The following is an 18,495-nucleotide window of genomic DNA, read 5'->3' as shown; positions in this document are numbered from 1 at the left end:
CTTGTAGGGCCCGGTTGTTCAAAACTCGATTATCGCTTAACCAGCTGTTAAATACATTTAACCGATCATTAACTTTAACGGCACTGTTATCTTGCTGTTCAAAACTCGGTTAACTTTAACCGGGTGTTATCTTGACGTTAAAGTTAACACACCTCGAGACCTCCTCTTACTTTTTAACAGTAGTTAACTCTCACTATGTCGTTCACGTTAGCACTCTTGCCTCTGTCGTGGATATTTTGTTGTTGTTGTCGGTGCTGTTTGGAATAAAGTATTAGAACAAGGTTTTTCTGTCAGGAGAAGTTTATTGGGGTCCCAAGGCACAGGATCATGCAGAGTGCATTCAGCTGTCTGCAGGATGAGTGTACGTCTCACAAGTTGCACCTGTGAGTCTTAAAGGAGACATATCATGCTTTTAAATCCTTCCTTTTTACATATAAATCATACAGTTGTGGTCTATATAAAGCGGAACTTCAATGCTTGGGTCTGAATTCCTCATTATTAGAGCTCCACAGGCCCCTTTTCTACCCCTTTTCTGATGTGCTTCTGAGAGCAACTCGTTTTGGGGCGGTCTCTTCAAATGCAAATGAGACACTTCATACCCCGCCTCCTCTCCAGGTTGCAGAGGTGACACTCGGTTCAACGTCACCCTGTTCGGCCATCTTTGTAGTTTGATAGAACAGATACAATTATCTAGCGGCGCAGAAACTTTATATTCACACATTATTTACAAAATGTCAACAACGGAAGATTTGTCCATCCAGCCATACATGTTGGAGCCAGAGTCGGACCCGGCGGAGCGAGATGAAAATGACGACGATGCACCTGCAGAACAACGTCTTCATATGGATGTAACGCAATGGTGTGTTACTATATTTACACTAACTTCTCCATCCATGCCCACTACTACAATACTGCCTGTATTACAACGACTATTTAACACAGAAGTTACATTATAATCTAAAACGAGCACACAGCGCTAACATATGAAGACGGTGCAACTGCTAATGCTAACAAAACAATGACAGGGACGTCTTATCATCACACTTTTTAGCGTTATATACAGCTTACCGAAGTGCTCTGTTCGTCGTCTCCATAGATAGAAGGAACTGACCGCTCAATCAGACCAAGTCTTTCGGCAAATCCTTCTTTATACTGGCGGAGGTTGTTGAAGCAGTCGTCCTTAAAGTGATTCGCGCACACAAAAATGACCTTACCCACAGATGTGGGTACATTTCTGTGAAAAATAAAACTCAACCAGGCACTTCGAAAAGGTTCTGATGCTGGGAGACGGTGTAACGAAGCTTGTGGGTTACTACATCCAACAACCGAACATTTCGACTTATCCTCTCGTAACTTCGGCATCGTTGAGGTTGGACTACAAAATCGCAGCGAGAAACAAAAATGGCGGATTGCTCGAAGTGTTGGGCCCGGAGTCGATGTCCTAATTTGGCAGTTCCGCTGCGAATACTGTGATGTCATTGTTCAAAAAACGTAATAGAGAATAGAAAAATCGAAACAGATTGCAAAATATGACAAAAACAGAATATAAAGATATCAACGGAGCACCTGAAGAGACTACTTTGAACTTTTCTGTACTTCTAAACACTCTAAATATACAACAAAATGCATTTAAGGGCTAAAAAAGTGGATTTAGCATGATATGTCCCCTGTAACCGGTGGGTAGGAAAAGGAGGGGTTTGAAGCAGAACAATTGAACTGTTGAGTTTTAGCAATAGCAGAGCATTGACCTTGGTTCCCAGGCAGATAATGCCTTGCTGGAGAAGGGAGTGAGGGAATCTTTGCTGGTTGAAAGCCAGCTGGAAAAGGGAGTGAACCAAGAGTTGCTAGCTTAAAGCCAGGAAGGTAGGAAGCCTATGATGATCAAATATAATGAGTATAAGGCCAAGATATCATTTTACCACGACACCTCATAGTAAGAAAGCCCCGAGTTCAGGTTCAGGTTGGGCCTGAGGGCCTTTTGTTTGGCATCTACATGTTCTTCCTGTGGGGTTTCACCAGTTCCTTCATATATTTGAGGTCATTTAGAGACCGAAATTGCCTGTACATGTAAATGTGGACAACGGTCTCTGTGATGGCTTGGTGATGTGTGCACACTTGCTTCATCAATAGGTTAGCTTTGATTGGATTTAATACCCCGTGCCACTGTGTAGTACAAAGAACTGTAAAAGATGAATGGATATTGAAATGTTATCATAATAAATACTATACTCTTTATTTAAATATTGTACAGATTTGAAAATTGTCAGAGCTCAGATCTGCATTGAACTGTACACCCAAGATATATATTTATAATATATATATATATTGTATATATAGACATGCTCTGGTTCAAACAGTCTCAAGAGCATCTGGGCCTGTGCAAGTAGGAAGCGGGAGCCACATGGTCAACAGCAGTACTGAGTGACTGGGAGAAGAGCTTTGCAATTTTATTAAAAAATTCATTAAGGCTGCTTAGATTGTCCCCAGTGTCTGCAAAAACAAAACAAAACAAAACAAATCACATTTCAACTTTTCACTGCAAGGCCTAAATCTAATCCTCCTTTCAGGTTGAAACCCGATGCCGCAGACCTTGGTGTGACCTTGTGAGATGAAGCAGGGAAACTGTCCATTTAGATGAGTGCAGATTGTAGACAAAGATCTGAGGATCTTTGGTCATTATTCCTCTACTCCCGACAGAGTGCAGGAGCAGATTTTAGAAGACATATAAGGTTGACAGACTGCAGGTGGTAAGACCTCATGTTAAGACGCTTGAATGGGTGGGGCGGGGTTAAGGAATTGTGGACATGTGTGCCAGTATCATCTGATACAAGGCACATTGTAATACCATGACAGAAACTCTGGATTTGGCTGAGAAACACTTTCTCACTGGGTTAAGCAGAGTGCAAGTCTATAGTGATGTAATAGAATCATAATGACCATTAATTAAGTGAAACCTGCAGTTACCTCACAATTTCTACTGTGTTCCACAGGAGGTCTACAGCGGGAGGGAGGAAGGAACACAAGGGGAAAAAAGCAACATAACCAGAATAACAGTTTCTTAAGCTACTGTGACACCATGAACAATCCCACTGAACAAAGAAATTACAAAAATACATTTGGTCACTTGACCTCACTGGCGCATCGAGCTTATTCAGATATGCTCCTTTAAGCTTTGTGCGTATTAAGACACACAGACAGAAAGACCGAGACACACCCACACGCACGCACGCACACACACGCACGCACCACTTCTGAACTACAATACTCTTTTCTTTAAGTAACAAAATATGTGCAGGACTTGAATTGCACCGGTATGGAAGAAGGCAGCTGCCGCTCTTCATGAAATTGTATTCAACCGATCTGCCCTTGAAAACTAATCACGCAGACATAAAAATATCTCATACTGGAGTTGGAACGGATCACAGAAGTGGGTTTGGATCGTGTCGTGGCTTTGACTCACAGATCAGATTTTTTTTCTTTTTTGATGAAATAAATCACATTGGTTGCAAAGTTTTAGGACACATATTTTTAAGGGGGTAAAACTACAGTATTTGGCCAATTGTTATAATAACTTAATCAGTTAAAAACATCCACCCTAAGCAGACAATATTTTAAACACTAATAATAAAGTAAACTGATCTGTGGTTCACATGCCGACTCTCAACTCTCGTCCATTCTGTCTCTATCGCATTCACCATCGATTTTGTTGCAAACATTTACAAGACCATCCCAGAACAACACACTATTCGCTTCCTCGAAGCCAACACATACTTCTTACACCCACACAGTTCCAGGCTCCTCTTTAAAGGTTTTTAAACACCTTGTCCATTAGAACTTCTGCTTGCACAAGGCAGCTCTTTTATTGAGCCCTAATGCTGCCATTTCCTCAGCAGTTCCTTTCTTGATGCCGCTGACAGACTGACGTTCTCTTCCAGCAGCTCAGCGGGGAGCCACTTTTACACTCTTCACACCTACAGTCCCGCTCCAACTGCCTCTCGTCTTTGAATCTCAACTTCCTCCCCATCCCAGAAAGACGACTTACCCTCAGCAGACAGGATCTAGAGTCTCCAACTGATCCCGAGCAATAAGATTACCCGGCAAGCACTTGAACACTGCAGACATGCCAATTCCACTGCCTGGCCAAGAGGATGTGTTAGGCCTCCAGTTGGCTTTATTTTCGCCACTATCAAAGAGAAGTGGGCGTGGAGGATTTGTTTTTAACATTAGTAGGGGGGAATTGAAGCCATGGCCCGCTGAGGGATGAGGCGCAGGAGAGCCAGCAGATGTGAGGGAAGCATCAGACAGAAGTCCTACATCCTGGCCAGCAGGAATTAAAGCAGTCCATCCAGCTCCTCCACAGGGAGACTAGTCGGTGTATTCTGCCACTATGGACAACAGTACTGTGATGTCGTCTGGCTTTCCTCCTGCACACAGAAAACAGCCACCAATCAGGGTGAGGCACACTTAAGAAAATGCTTTACAAGCCTTGGAATGAAGAGTTAAAGATACTCACCTCGTACATTCAGTCCGTTATCACAGGCAAACTGTGCAAAAGGAGACATGTAGTTGGGGTCGTATGCCAGCACGTGGGCCTGCTCTGCGATGCTCCGAGCCGTCTGCTGGATGCTCTCATAGTTTGTGTTCTGACGGGCCAAAACAACGAAAGAATCAAGTTTTCACTCCTGACACACTTCTGATTTCACCCCCGCCTGCAGACATGTCTGAGACTTACTTTGAGTTTCTTTAACTCTTGTAGGATCATGTAATCAGGCATATTGTCAAAGAGTCCGTCGGTGGCGGTGAGGATGATGTCGCCTAGCTGGACGTCGAAGGAGGAGCTGTCAGCGGCGTCGGGGCTGCAGATTAAAAAATAAATTTTTTTTAAATCTAGTATGTCATTTAGAGGTAGCCTGGATTCAAACAACATGCAGAAGTGTGTGTGAGCAACTGGCCCATCAGATTAAACATGTCAATCCGTCTGCAGCTAATCCTTTGAGGGGTCACCACTGAAATTCATTGCAACTGGCATCATAGACTTGGCGAGCTTATTGATCTGAGGCTCTGAATGCATTTGATCCCAGGTCCCCCACACTCAAGGTCAATTCGTAACCCACCAAGGGGGAATAGACTGAAAAAAAGGTAGTAATGTTAGAGGTTTCAAAATGTACTTTCACTAGACCTGGGCATTGGATAGCTCATTAACCTCATGCGCAGCCTTTTGGTGGAGAGTTATAAAAATAAGAAAACAGGAGTGTAAATGATACTGCTTTGAAGTTACAATATAGTTTATATCCATCTCCGATGCAATTCAGGGGCATATGCACAAACAATTCAGAAGCACTGTTTAGGCACATAATAAAAGAAAAGTGAGATTATTGCAGAATTTTGAGTTTTCTAAGCAGTTATTCACAGAATTGAAAGAAGAGGTCATGTGCTCATTTAACTTGGAACACAAGTGTTCAAGGATTTAAATATGAATTGCCATCATCAGAAGAAAGAGTTTGCAGAGACTGTCAAAAGAAAACAGTCTGAGCTGCCGTTTGCATCAAATATTTATACTGAGCAGAACCTCAGCTGAATTAGTTGACTCTCGCACCATCAAACTTAGAATGTGCATGTGGCTGAAATATTTGAAACACTTCTCAGGATATTTTACTGTAGTGATCTTAGATAAAACTGAACATAATTACCTCTGAAATTCTTTGGAAGGTTCTTTTGGTGAATTTCTTTCAATTGAGATCAGGGGTGTCTCACCTATATATTTTAGTCCAGGGGCCATATGCAGCCCAGTTTCATCTTGAGGGGCCAGATTGGTAAAACAGTGACATAATAACCTTTCCATTTAGATTTTAAAGTTTTTATTTGTTGTCGCGAGTATACGAGATGAGAATGTCTATTTTCCAAAACCAAACAATCAAACATAAAGCTGATTTTAATGAAACATTCTGGTGCAAAATACAATCTGTCCAAAACATTTCGATAGCTGTTGCATTATGGAAGTTTTTCCAGACATCCCCTTTTACTTAACCCGATGACAGCACATTCACAGAAAAGGTGCATTGATCAGGCAAAAACATTTCGGATTCATAGTCCTTCTGATTTTTCACCTTCGCCTCAAAAAGCTCATCACATGTACAGGGTGAGGATAAATCCAGTTTTCTCATCATGTGGAGGATCTGGAAAGGACAGTCAGGGCTGATAAAAGGGTGCCACAAATACACAGAGGCCACAACTAAGTTAGTCTGCCAGTGTCAGGTTCATTTCTTGAAAGATGCCCTTACCCTGCAGCCAGGCATGAAAGTTATTCATTACAAACCGTCCGGACTGCATCACAGCACGCAGAGCTGAAGCTCCTACGGTACAGCTCGTCCTGTACTACCATTTTTATGTCTCTAAAATGAAATAAACAACTGAAGCGATTAGCAGCTGCTCGGTAGCAGCAGAGCAATCCAGTTCTACCTGCTCACTTAAGATATAGAAACAAAAAGGATGTGTCTGCAGGAGGCAGTGAGCACATCGAGGACAAACACCTGAGACAATCATCCTGCTACAGCTCTGAAACATCTTACTTTTATGATCATTCTCGGATAAATCTCAACATTTGGTGGTTTAAACTGAGAAAACATTTGAGACGTGTTGTTTCTCTTGTGATCACTGAAGGAGGGCGAGCCAAACACAAAAAACTAATTTAAGTGAATCCCAACATGTATTTTTTTTTTATTGTTTTCACTTGGCTTTAATTGTTTTGTTTCAGATGCTGTTCAGAGGAACATGTCACAGCCACAGAAAAAAGTGCAACTTGACTTCTGACCCTCACACTGGGTGCTATGTTAGTGATCTGGAATTGAATGCTTAATCTGCTTTTGCACTTATTAGAATCACTTTGCAGTAAATCCTTCCACTAAATGTCTCGGATGAAGAAATGAGAAAAAACTGTGCATGAATGATGTAGTGGACTTCAGATTGTTGTATTTGTCAGAACTTTGTCAGAAATCTTTCCACGTGGAGTTTTCCCTTATTGTGTGAGTGTTTATGGGTACACCGGTTTTCTACCACTGCTGAAAAACAAATGTTTAGTTATTTGTTGTGCTGTCAAAAATAACGCATTAATTAAATTACTTGATTTCAAATGTTTAACTCGCAAAACAATTAAACATAACGCCGTTTTGTTTACTTCCATTTTTTATATTTTAGTCTTTTACCGGTGCAGCCGTCTGTGGGTGCAGCCCCTTGGCTACAGAGCAGCAGAATACCGAGCAATGATGTAATAATATTAAGGCAGAAAGTTTGACTTTAAAAAAGTGCCTGACAACTCATTGTAGAAAGCTAAAGTGAAAGTCATTAGCACACCTTGTAAAGCCGAATTTAACGACCACAGAAGTAATTCTGCAGCAAAACAGCAGGTTTCTATGTTGACTGACAACCTGACTCACCAAACTGCCAAAGCTGGACAAAATACTTGCAGGTAAATTCTTAATGTCTTCTCACTCTCTTTCCCTTGCCCTCCTACATATCTGTGTGCACACGCCACGCAACCAAGGCTTATGCTTTGGTTTTGCTTAAAGGACATTATAAAAAATATTCTTTGAATTTAAATTTTGTTTGTGTTGAGTCTGCATTAATTCTGTGATTTTTAATGAATAACTATGCATTACAAGCTTCAGTCTTTAGTAGAAAAATGCAATTAATCGCAGAAAATTGTGCAATTAGTTGTTTTTTTTAGCGATTGACAGCACTAGTTATTTGGTGACTTTACATTATGCCTAAGCAGTGACGCTTAGGCATAATCGTTAAATAGTAACGCGTTACTCTCATATGACCACTTTTTCAGTAACGACTAATCTAACGTGTTACTATTTCCAAAACAGTAATCAGATAAAAGTTACTTGTCCAAGTCACTGTGCGTTACTGTTGTAGCGTCCCACAAGATGAGTTTCATTGTCTGCAAAGCCGGATTATTATTAAACGGAACTCTCCTCCATTCTCCTCCAAACTGAGACTCAGGCCATTTTCCAATTCTTAGAGCGCCAGTGTGTACTCGCCTACGTAATGAGTAACCACTTGCAGGGCGTCCTTGGAAGTGCGGAAATGCAAATTTACAAGGACGCATCGGCGTTAATGGAGAATTGGAAGACGAGGGTGCTTGATGACTCTCACTTCTGGCCTCCTATACAGCCTTTATGTTACTATTCATCTCCTTGGAGTTCAGTAACAATAAAAGCAGCTGATCAGAAATGTCCTACTAATACAAACAATTATTTTAATGTTTGTTTTACTGAAGATCCCTGATGTTTATTACATGAATTAACCAGCTTTTCACATACCTGCCTGCTTGTTGTCATCCTTCTGGTCATGTCATTAATATGTACTGTATTACATTTGTCTAATATACATCCTACAGTTAAGCACTCTAATCATTAGCTGTAATAATTTCTCTTTAGAATAAATACATACTTCTTCTGGCTCTCAACGGAGGCGGTCGCATTTTTCTCCCTCTCCGCTCCCTTATCTTCCCTGCTTGCTGCTGCTCTCTGTCCCGTGCTGTCTCTCGTCAAATCTAATAAGAGCCTCTCTCTCATCTCTATCCGAACCCAAACCGAACCATGCATTTAATCAGCTGGTCTCTGAATGCAATCGACAAAATCTTCTTCACTGGAAAAGCGGGCATAGGAGAGCCCACATGTCCTGCCGGAACTCATTTTGCCGGGTACACTCTCGACTCCTGGTCGACGTGGAGGTTAGTGTGCCTGTCGATTTTTTCCGTGGAGGACGTGGAAGACGTCTACATATTTGGATTTATGATATTAGGTATGCTGCTGATTGGAGCGAGCAGCTACCTAACCTATCGCAAAGTTGACAAAATGCTGGCAGCTGCATTGGGAAGGATGTCAGTGATCACTGAAGGACTGAACAGGGCTCTGAACACTCAGACTCATACGATAAACGACCTCAGAAGCAGGCAGGATGCCACTTCTGGACGTTTGCATGAAATGGATTCCAACTTGGAGAAGCTGGGCGCCCTGAGGGGACGCTAAAATAAAGAAATGGCCACAGATTTGGATTTAAACTCGCTGGAGACCAGAGACTGTACCCAGGGTGCTACAAAACAAGACACCCTGACCTCAAAACATCTCTAATCTTCATTGGACTCCCATGACAACCAGAGGTTGTTTACATTCTCTCCTAGGATAAAGACGCAACAAAGGCTCTGCCCCCCACCTTGCCCTTATCTTCACACCCTTTCCCCCCGAGGAACTATCTCTGACCAGAACTTATCCGAGGTCGTCTCACATCATCAGAGGCCGGACTGACTGGAAGGAGGAATAACTCAGAACCGTCCCCGCCTCCGCTGCCCCCCCCCCAGCGGTTGAGGGGTCTCTTCGCGGTTGCGCCGGAAACTGGCTGCGTAGCAAATGGGAGGCTCATGATCGACTGGGGGTAACCTCTCTCCTGCAAACCCCCCCCCACCCAACCCCGTGGAATCCTATGTGCTCTGTCTTGTGACATGTATTATGTTGTAATATGCTGGATGCTAAATGTGCTGAGGTGTTTTTTTTCTTATATTCCAGACTTTACTCTAAGGAGTACTGTCTGCAATGTGACTTCTTTTTTCTCCTCCCTCTCCCAATGTTGTCTTCTTCTTTCCATCTGTGCTTGATGTAATTTCGTTGTACTGAAAAGTAGAATGACAATAAAATGAATCTTGAAAAAATGGCTTATACTGTGTGAGAGTAAATACATACCGTGTGCATATTCTTCTGTTATATTGTTTTTTTACCTGCTTTTTTGTGCAATACATCCACCCCCATACTCTGTACATGTCCACACTTATAGGCACCGTGTGCATATTTTTCTATTATATTGTATTTTTATCTGCTTTGTTTTAGTTCCTGCTATGTGTGCTTCTTTCTCTGTACTATCCTGCTGTACCACTACAAATTTCTCCACATGCGAGATAAATAAAGGGATATCTTATCTTATCTTAAATACACACATTGCTTACACTGTCGAGCAAAGAAAGATATCAAGCAGAAGATAAAGGAAACTTTATTTAATAAACTTCAGCAGAACCTACAACAGTAAAAACACAAGTTAGAAACATTATGTACATAGAAAAATGACATTGTTTTTTAAAATTCTAAAGTTCTTTCTTTTATTTCCCAGGAACCCCTGCAGTGATACACAGGTCAATAATGTTCCTATCCTGGAACCTTTCTCTCCTGGAGGTGTCGTGACTCCAGCTTCAGGGTTTCCAGGAGCACCGTTATGTTGATACTGATGCTCCTGCTGGTCATCAGGCATTCTGCTGTACTGCTGATTGATGGTGTCACCTTCTAATTCTTCCTCCTGCTGGGGCCGTCGATGGTGTCACGTTCCAATTCTTCCTCCTGCAGAGCCACAACACGTTACCTAAACAGAAAAATTTTCCCCTCTATCATAGTGTAGTTATTTGTGATGCTAAAGGAGGTATATTGATAGTTGAATTGTTTTCATTTTGTTGTTCTAAACATGTATATTATAGACTCTTTTTTAACGAGAGGTATATGCAGGAAAGATTCTACCTTGCTGACATGTTTCAGCTGCATCTGTAGTCTTCCACAGAGCGTCATCTGGCCGGTCACCTGATATAGACCGACATGTTATCAAACGCCAGATGACCCTGTTAGATTTACACTAAAACATTTATATCTCATGTTTAACCACAGTAGAGAATCACAGCCAGCCTCGTCTCAGTCTGGATCCACAATGTCCGAAAACATCAGAACAAATGTTTAAGTAAACGTGATCTTGAAATATCAACCTCATAGCAACATTTTAAACAACTATATTCTCTCCTAAAACCTTCTTAAAACTGCACTCTGTTAAACAATGACGCTAATATTTCAGCTTTTTCACTCACCGTTGTGTTTCCTCCTCCGGCATCTCCTGCCAAATGCATTATGGGTAAATTGGCTTCCCAAGCCTGCACAGGTCCGTGTCGATGCATCCTCGATAAAGTGGGCGGAGCGAGGATACATCCGGGTATTCCACGCGTACTCAGTGAGAAACGGCCTAAGAATTGGATCAGTACTTGGTCTCCCACTGATGACGTTTCACGGGTACACGAGAGCACAAGTATGGACGAGTATGGGTATTGGAAAACAGCCAAACACATGCAGCGCATGCATGCTGACACCGCAAGCTCACCTGACCAGCTCACACTTCAAGTCGCTCTCACGACGTCGTTCAGGTAACACAAAAGAATTGGAACCAACCACTGTCATCAATAAACCCTAACATTGCATTAAGCCCCTAACCTTTTTAAATCGATCAATCAATGAAAGCCTTTATTTGTCCACGGGAGGGAGGCCATTAAAGTGGCATAGAGCAGGCGGTGCAAATAAAGAAAGAAATAGTGCAACAACAGACTACAACAACATCTCTGGGTAAATAAATACCAGTAATAGTAAAAATCTGATAATAAAACTGAGTCCGATATAAACAAAGAATGAAGGTCAAAAGGTTAAATATGTATCAGCAGGTGCAAGAGGCAGGGATGGGCGTGTTGTCGGCAGCTGCTGAAAGTAATTTAAAAAGTAACTTGTCATCTAACTGAGTTACTTTTAAAAACAAGTAATCGGAGAAGTAACCAAGTCACTTTTTAAAGGAGTAACCAGTAATCAGATTAGTTTTTTAAAGTAATTGTGGCAACACTGTACCTAAGTGTGAGAGGTGTGTCTGAGGTTTTTGTGTTGATTCTGTGATGGAGGGCAGTTCAGTGTGGTAGCTGCCTTCTCCCAGTGTGCTGGCTCAGCTCTCGCATCCTGATAAAGCACAGAAGATGAATGCATAGAGCTAAATTCAATCTAAATTAAATTTATTCAGAAGAATTATAGAGAGAATATTCTCTGTACCACCAGGGACTGAGAGTACAGGTTCATCTGCAGTTTATCACTGATCAGTTTTCCAGACAGGCTATGAAGAAAAAAAAGATAATCTTTTTGGTTCTTGACAAACGTGCGAAAAGGTGGGTGGGAATGCTGGCGCATGATTGGCTGTGGATTCTCAGCTTGGCCTGTCGAGCCCACACAGACTTTGACCTGAGTAAGGACAGCCTGGCACACATCCAACATCCGTACTTTAGTCTAGTGACGTCTGGGTTGCTGCTTGGCACGCTGCTGCAACGAGACTTGGCAGCACGTGGCCGCCGACACACTGCAGATCTGTACAGGGCCGTTTCTACAGCCGCTGAGGCCAAATGTTCTGCAGTGAAGCGCCTTTCTCACATCTGCTGCACAGGAAACAAATGAACCCCAGTCTGTCAGTTAGCAAACACCTCCACTTGTGTGACTGATGCAGGGCGTCTCACCTGTCGCTGAGTACGGCGCCCTCGGCCCCCGGGGGAGCGATGGACAGCTGGAAAGGCGTGTTGAAGTAGTGCTGCTGCTCGTCTGAGCGGTGGACCACCTCCCCTCCCCGCACCACCAGGAAACCAGAGTCTCCTAGGTTAGCCGTGTGCAGCCGGTGACTGTGCCGGTCCAACACCACGATGCAGGCTGTGCTGCTACCTACACGCACACACACAAAATAGTTATGCACCAGTCCAACAGATCTAGAAGAACTGGCATGTTAAAATGAGTGCTGTTCCAGCTGGAGGTGGCAAAAGCACACAAACCCTTGATTTGAAAAGACATGCAAATACCTGATGTTAATCTGAGAGCCTGTTTACACAAAAATGAGTTCAAATGAAGTGCTCTGAAGCTCTAAATCTACTCCATCCTTTGCTTTGTGACTAAAACTTCAGCCCGCCAGTCAAATGACATTCAATACGCAGGACAACTAAAGGCAGCTATGCTATGTGACAATTTGGTCTTCGCAGAAGTAAAAAAAGTTAATGTTTATTAAAATATCAGGAAATCAACAACGAATGTCTATAAGGATAAAGTGGGACCAGGAAGCAGTGTTCTATAGTAATCCTGGCATGTTTTAAACATGTATGAGCAGCTTGTTTTAGACCTGCAAAGGTTACAGGAACATAAAAAGACCAGGGACCTCATTTATAAAACATTGCATAGCATTCTACTAAAAATGTTCATGTGCCCAAAAGCAGAAAATGGCATGCGCTCAAATAAATTTGGATCTATAAATCTGCACTCGCTTTCCTTTTATAGATCAGAATCCACATGGAAAGTTGCGCAGTTCATCTCCCGCCCTCAACACACCCACTTTCTACTATAAATGGTCACTGCAAAGTGCCAATATTTTTGCATCTCAATCAGCCCGTTGATCGCCAGCATTTGATGCTAAATTCTGACAGAAAAGACGAAGAAAAGGAATTTTATGGAGAGAGGAATAGTAATGGGGGAGGTGGAGGTCAGGTAAATTATATTAATTGCTGTCACAGTAGTGGAATCACTGATAAAAGAAAAACAAGGGACTGCAGAGGTGGAGAAGAAGAGTCTAATCTGAAGGTGGAGGTCAGACGAGAGTGGCATCATGGGGGCCAGAGGAGGGTGACATCATGGTGGGGCAGCACCCGAGCTCACTGCTGGACGCCAAAACAGCCTCATGGTTGTGACGCCAGCATGTGTCAGCGTGTCGGAGAGGGAAGGAGAGATTTAGGTGGAGACACAGCGGACCGATGAAGTTCAGTTTTACTTGTTTATTAAATATTTGAATAGGGACTTGGAAAAAAGGCTCAGTGGACTTTGTGTTTTATACTCGGTGGTGGTGGGAGGCGCATGTCAGATGTTTGAACTAATTTTCACAGATTATTACAGGTTTTTTGCTACAAATTCCGCTCTGGCCTGCAGGAAAAGCACGGGTGTTACAAATAACATAAGCGGCTGAGCCGCGTCAAATAGTTCCAGGAAGCTTTGACCATTTGTGACAATGAGCCAGCTCACACAATACCAAGTCTCTGCAAGTAAAGAAGCTTCAGATGGTTATTTACACTCATGTGTTACCTGACATATTAAGAATTTAAAGTGAAGTTGAAATCTGCAGGATGGAGTTTTCTCAGCAAGCCTCACTTTTCATCTGCAGATTCACAGCTGAGGAAAAGACTTTTAGAGGAACCCGAAGAGCGTCTGCAAAACGAATAAATGAGGTGAGCCTGAACACGCAACACACAGCCTGGCCGCTTGTAAAGGTTTCCACAGTGTGTTGCGAATGTGAGATGGGATGAAGAGGAAACACGAGCTGGTTGGAGCGTGCGTAATGAACACACGAACACGAACACACACACACACACACACACGCACGCACGCACGCTGCGCAGGCGGGGCATTCTGGGGATTTCTTAACCGGCTTTGGACGATCGCTGACTCACGGTGCAAAAATCTCCACCACTAAACAAAGCAGACAGAAAAACAACCCAGCCACACAGGCGATGCTGCTTAAATCAAAACCACATGGAAAATGTTTCCTTTTATTGGCTGGTTGGGTCACTTAAATGTTTAAATCGATGGCCCTGCAAGAGTTGCTGGAGTGGATCTGAACTGGAGAAGTTTCAGGATACTAATCTGTTAACATCTATAAAAACATGCAACAACTGCATCTGATAATATTCTGTATAAAGATCAAAAATAAACTGTGTTCAAGTAGTTTGGCCATAATTTCAAGATATTCAGCTCTAAAAGACACAATGTGTCATTAAATCTTTTACAATTCCTTTGGGATTAATTTCGAAAATCTGAGAAATAAGATGAAACTTAACATTTTCTCAATAATTTTTTTTTTTAATCATCATCTTTGATTCTTCTATGTTTTGATGCTGAGCAATCAATGGTTTCCAAGCTGTAGTCCAGGCCCCTCTTATTGGGTCACCAGACTTTTTCTGCCATTTCTGATTTTTGTCGAAATCATAAGTGGCATATACAAAAGGTAACCATGAAAGACTTTTGTGGAATTTAAAACAGTCCTGGAAAAATTTAACTTTACCGGCATGTTTTGTCAAACCAGAGCCTACGAGTGGGTTTTAGATGACGGCTGATACTTAAATGTGTTGATTTATGAGATGATTTCAGAATTATTTATGAATTAATACATTTTTGTTAATAAACGCCTGTTAGCTGAATTGAACGATTCCTGGTGATTATTGTGTATTTATTGTTGACAATTCACTGGTTTGTAACAGTCTGTGCTCGGGTCTCACACCTTCCCCTTTATTTAAGATTGTTATATTTTACACAGAAATATTAACTAACCTAAATAAACCTTTTTCCAAACCAGACTGATATTTTGGTATTAGCTATTTCCAGATTCTCTGGTGGTGCCCCCTTTTATTATTATTGAATAAATAATGGATTTATTCAAATTAATCATTTTTCATTAATACATTATTTTAGATAATTATAAACTTTAAGTAATTAATAAATTACTTTAGGAGTCGTTAATGAGTAAATGACCGTTTAATTCCATTAATAATTTCAGTTGTTCAAAAATTACTTCCAGTGGTTTATTACTTTCAGTAATCTATTACTTACAGTAATTTAATGCTAATAACCAACCATAAATCCCAACAACATGCAGTTGTGGGAACAAGTGAAAGTGGGTGTGACTCTCTCTTCCTATTTACAAGCTGGTTCCACTCACCCAGTAGCGGCACTTTGTTCTGCAGCAGCTCATAGTAGCTGGTCGTCAGGACTCCCACCGGGTTGCTGGGAACGAAGCGTCCCTCCTTCACCAGCCGCTCGCACGTCTTCATCAGCGTGCCCGAAAACTGTGACGGGTCCACACCATAGTCCCTCCAACCACCGACGCCATCTGCCACGCCTGCAGACACACACACCCACACCCACACAGTTTTCTGTATTAAAGCCACATGAGCCAATGACTAATCAGTTCTCACTTAAACCTTTTTCTTTTAATCTACAAATCAGAGAACACTTGGGATATGCCTTCATGTTATCTGTACTGAGTATGCATTGCCTTCTATTAAGAGGATGTCTTTCACTATATTTTGGTCCTTGTCAAACTCAAATCCTCATATCGCGTTTCAAATCAGCTTTGAAGACAAAATGTTCACTTGCTGCTTTAACAGGTTCCACGATAAAGAGATCGTTATTCACGTCATCTGTCAGTTCTAATCTAATGGCTGATCCCCTTACAGTGCTACCAGAGTACTAACTGTTCCCATTAAAAGCATTTAAGCAGCAGGCACTGAGACATAGATGTCATTTCTGAGATTCCTCAGACTTCAGCAAGTGAAAGTGATGAGAGCCGTGCAGCTGCTCCATTAAGAACAATGAACACTTTCAGCGTGATGCGAAAAAGGACACGGAGTACAGGAGAAGACTAGAGAAACTGTCACAGAACATATTGGGCAGCCCAGTTGTCAGCGTTGCACATCTGATAGCACATTAATGTAATCTACAGAAGTTATCAGCTCTGAAAGGGCAACTGCTCAAACAAAAATATTTAGTTTTATACTTAATAACACAAGAATCTGAATTAGGCCTTGATTAATCCTACTGCAGGAATGTACTGGGCATATTTAGGGTCGATGAGAGCTTCTGCTCCCTAAGAAACCAAGTCTGGGCCCAGACTTCCCTAGAAAGGAAACTTAAGTCCCGTTGCTCCCAGGAAGCAGACGTCTGCTCCGCTGACCATACAAGGAGCCAGTCACCGTCTCCTCCTCACGAGCCGATCAGATACACAACTAATCTCGACATCCATGAATGAAGTCCACAGTCAATGGAGCTGCAAGTCACATGCAGGTCTTCACTAGTAGGCTGTCCAATACGTACTTGGATGAGGACTGAATAAATCCCCTGCTGCATAGGCGATGCAAAAGCACCACCACTGTCCCGATGACCGGAAGAGACACACAGTCTTTTTCCGTTGCCTTACATCCTTACAGTGTTGTTTTTGGATATTTCAAAAATCTCTGTAGTCCAAGTTTGATTCTTTTCACATCTTAGTACCTTTTGTATCTCAAGTTTGTCTTTTTGGAAACACTCTGTGATCATCAGCATTTCACTTCAGTTGTTGGTTAGTTGTTGTTTTTTTACCCTTGCGCTTATATTTTTTGAGTTGTGTTGTGCTTCTTTTGTATCTCATTCAGAAGTCTTTGAGAGCCTCTGTCTTGCCTCACTGACTTCTCTTTGGGTTATTTTGCATTTAGATTCATAACTTTCTGCTTATTTGTGCCACATGCAAGTGGTTCAGCCATTTTTTCTCCCCACAGAATAATTTGTGATTGGTCATTTATTTTTAAATATACTTTCACAGTTGAAACAGTACATGTCACATATTGGACAATATAGAATAAGTTTAATGACATTTGCCATTTAAAAACGGGTTATTTTTGACACGGCAGGTAATCCTCCCAGGACAACTGTTGTTAACAGGTCAGTTTATGTTGACTGTTGAATAAATTTTGTTGGAGATGAGGAGGGGGGGCGACGGAAAGAAAAGAGGGGGTCACCTATGACCTGCCATGTGCGTAACAGCCATGGTTTTACGCATCGCCCGGGTTAATGTTCAAGGGGGGATAAACAAAGGAGGTGAACTCACCCAGGACGTCTGCGGATCTGTGCCGGGCGATAAAGCACGCGTCGTCCCCGTAGCACATGCCTTTCTTAAGGATGCCTTTGCGGAAGTCCTTCCCGAAGCCGCAGCTCGCCGTCACCAGGCTGTAGTCGCGGCTGTCCGTCTGAGAGAGTCCGCCGATGACAGCTCTGGCTACCAGTCGACCGTACGAGAGCACGGACAACATCACCCACACGCACCGGCCCCGGCGCCCCCGCCACGGACCCCGCCGGCCGAGCTAGCAGTCCCAGCTAGCTCAGCGTCGATGTCAGTGCACACAATGTTGACCCGCCAGACACAACAACAACAATAACAACAACAACGAGCCGCCACGCACGCATAGACAGACAATGCCCTCCACCGCTGGTGTAAATAAGCAGCCGCTCAGCGCAGGCAGCCCCGTCTGTCGCTCCAGAAGACCGGTGAGTGTCGCTTCCCGGGGGCCATGGTGGTCAATGCTGCCCGAGAGGAGGATACACATGAACTGAGGGGCAGGCGGCTCCGCGGGGCCCAGCTGCTAAACTCCGCTCCGGTCTTGTGACCGCGCTGACGTCACGCGGCATTATGCAACACGCGCCTCCTTATATGGGTATGTCGCTGTCAGACGCCTTTTATCTCATTGAGAGGAGATAAAGTGTTCACGAGGCTGTGCGGAGACAGATAAACAGCACACAATGGAGACACCGAATACTGGCAAAAATAGTCAATTAAATAAAAAGAAGCTATTGCTTAGAAACTTACATAAGATTTTAAATTAAATGTTTGTTATATTTCTTAATTAGACTCAATTACAAAAGATTCCAAGTATAATATAGCGCCCCCTTGTGGGTATTGACGAGAGACGCATTATTCAAAAGCTCGTGTTACGATCACGAGTACACCCCCCCCCCCCCCACCCCCACACACACCAGAATAGAACCTTTCTATTCTGCTTGTTGGCTTGATTTGCATCTTTTTCTCGTTTTAGTCATTCTGCACTTC

General features: G+C 42.6%; 1 protein-coding gene across 1 annotated transcript; it reads right to left on the bottom strand.

Annotated features, from left to right (window-relative positions):
- Nucleotides 1-293: 293 nt before the first annotated feature.
- Nucleotides 294-18,068, bottom strand: pptc7a (protein phosphatase targeting COQ7 a). The gene is made up of 6 exons (XM_080467501.1): nucleotides 17,500-18,068; nucleotides 15,577-15,756; nucleotides 12,350-12,548; nucleotides 4,733-4,856; nucleotides 4,514-4,643; nucleotides 294-4,424 (listed from the first exon to the last, which is right to left on the bottom strand). The coding sequence occupies exons 1-6, from the start codon at nucleotides 17,699-17,701 to the stop codon at nucleotides 4,366-4,368; spliced, it is 894 nt and encodes a 297-aa protein (XP_080323627.1). The 5' UTR covers nucleotides 17,702-18,068; the 3' UTR covers nucleotides 294-4,365.
- Between the last annotated feature and the right edge of the window lie 427 nt (nucleotides 18,069-18,495).

The sequence above is a fragment of the Lipophrys pholis genome, assembly GCF_963383615.2.
Source record: "Lipophrys pholis genome assembly, chromosome: 7".
NCBI lineage: Eukaryota > Metazoa > Chordata > Actinopteri > Blenniiformes > Blenniidae > Lipophrys > Lipophrys pholis.
This window is presented reverse-complemented; position numbering and strand designations above follow the sequence as displayed.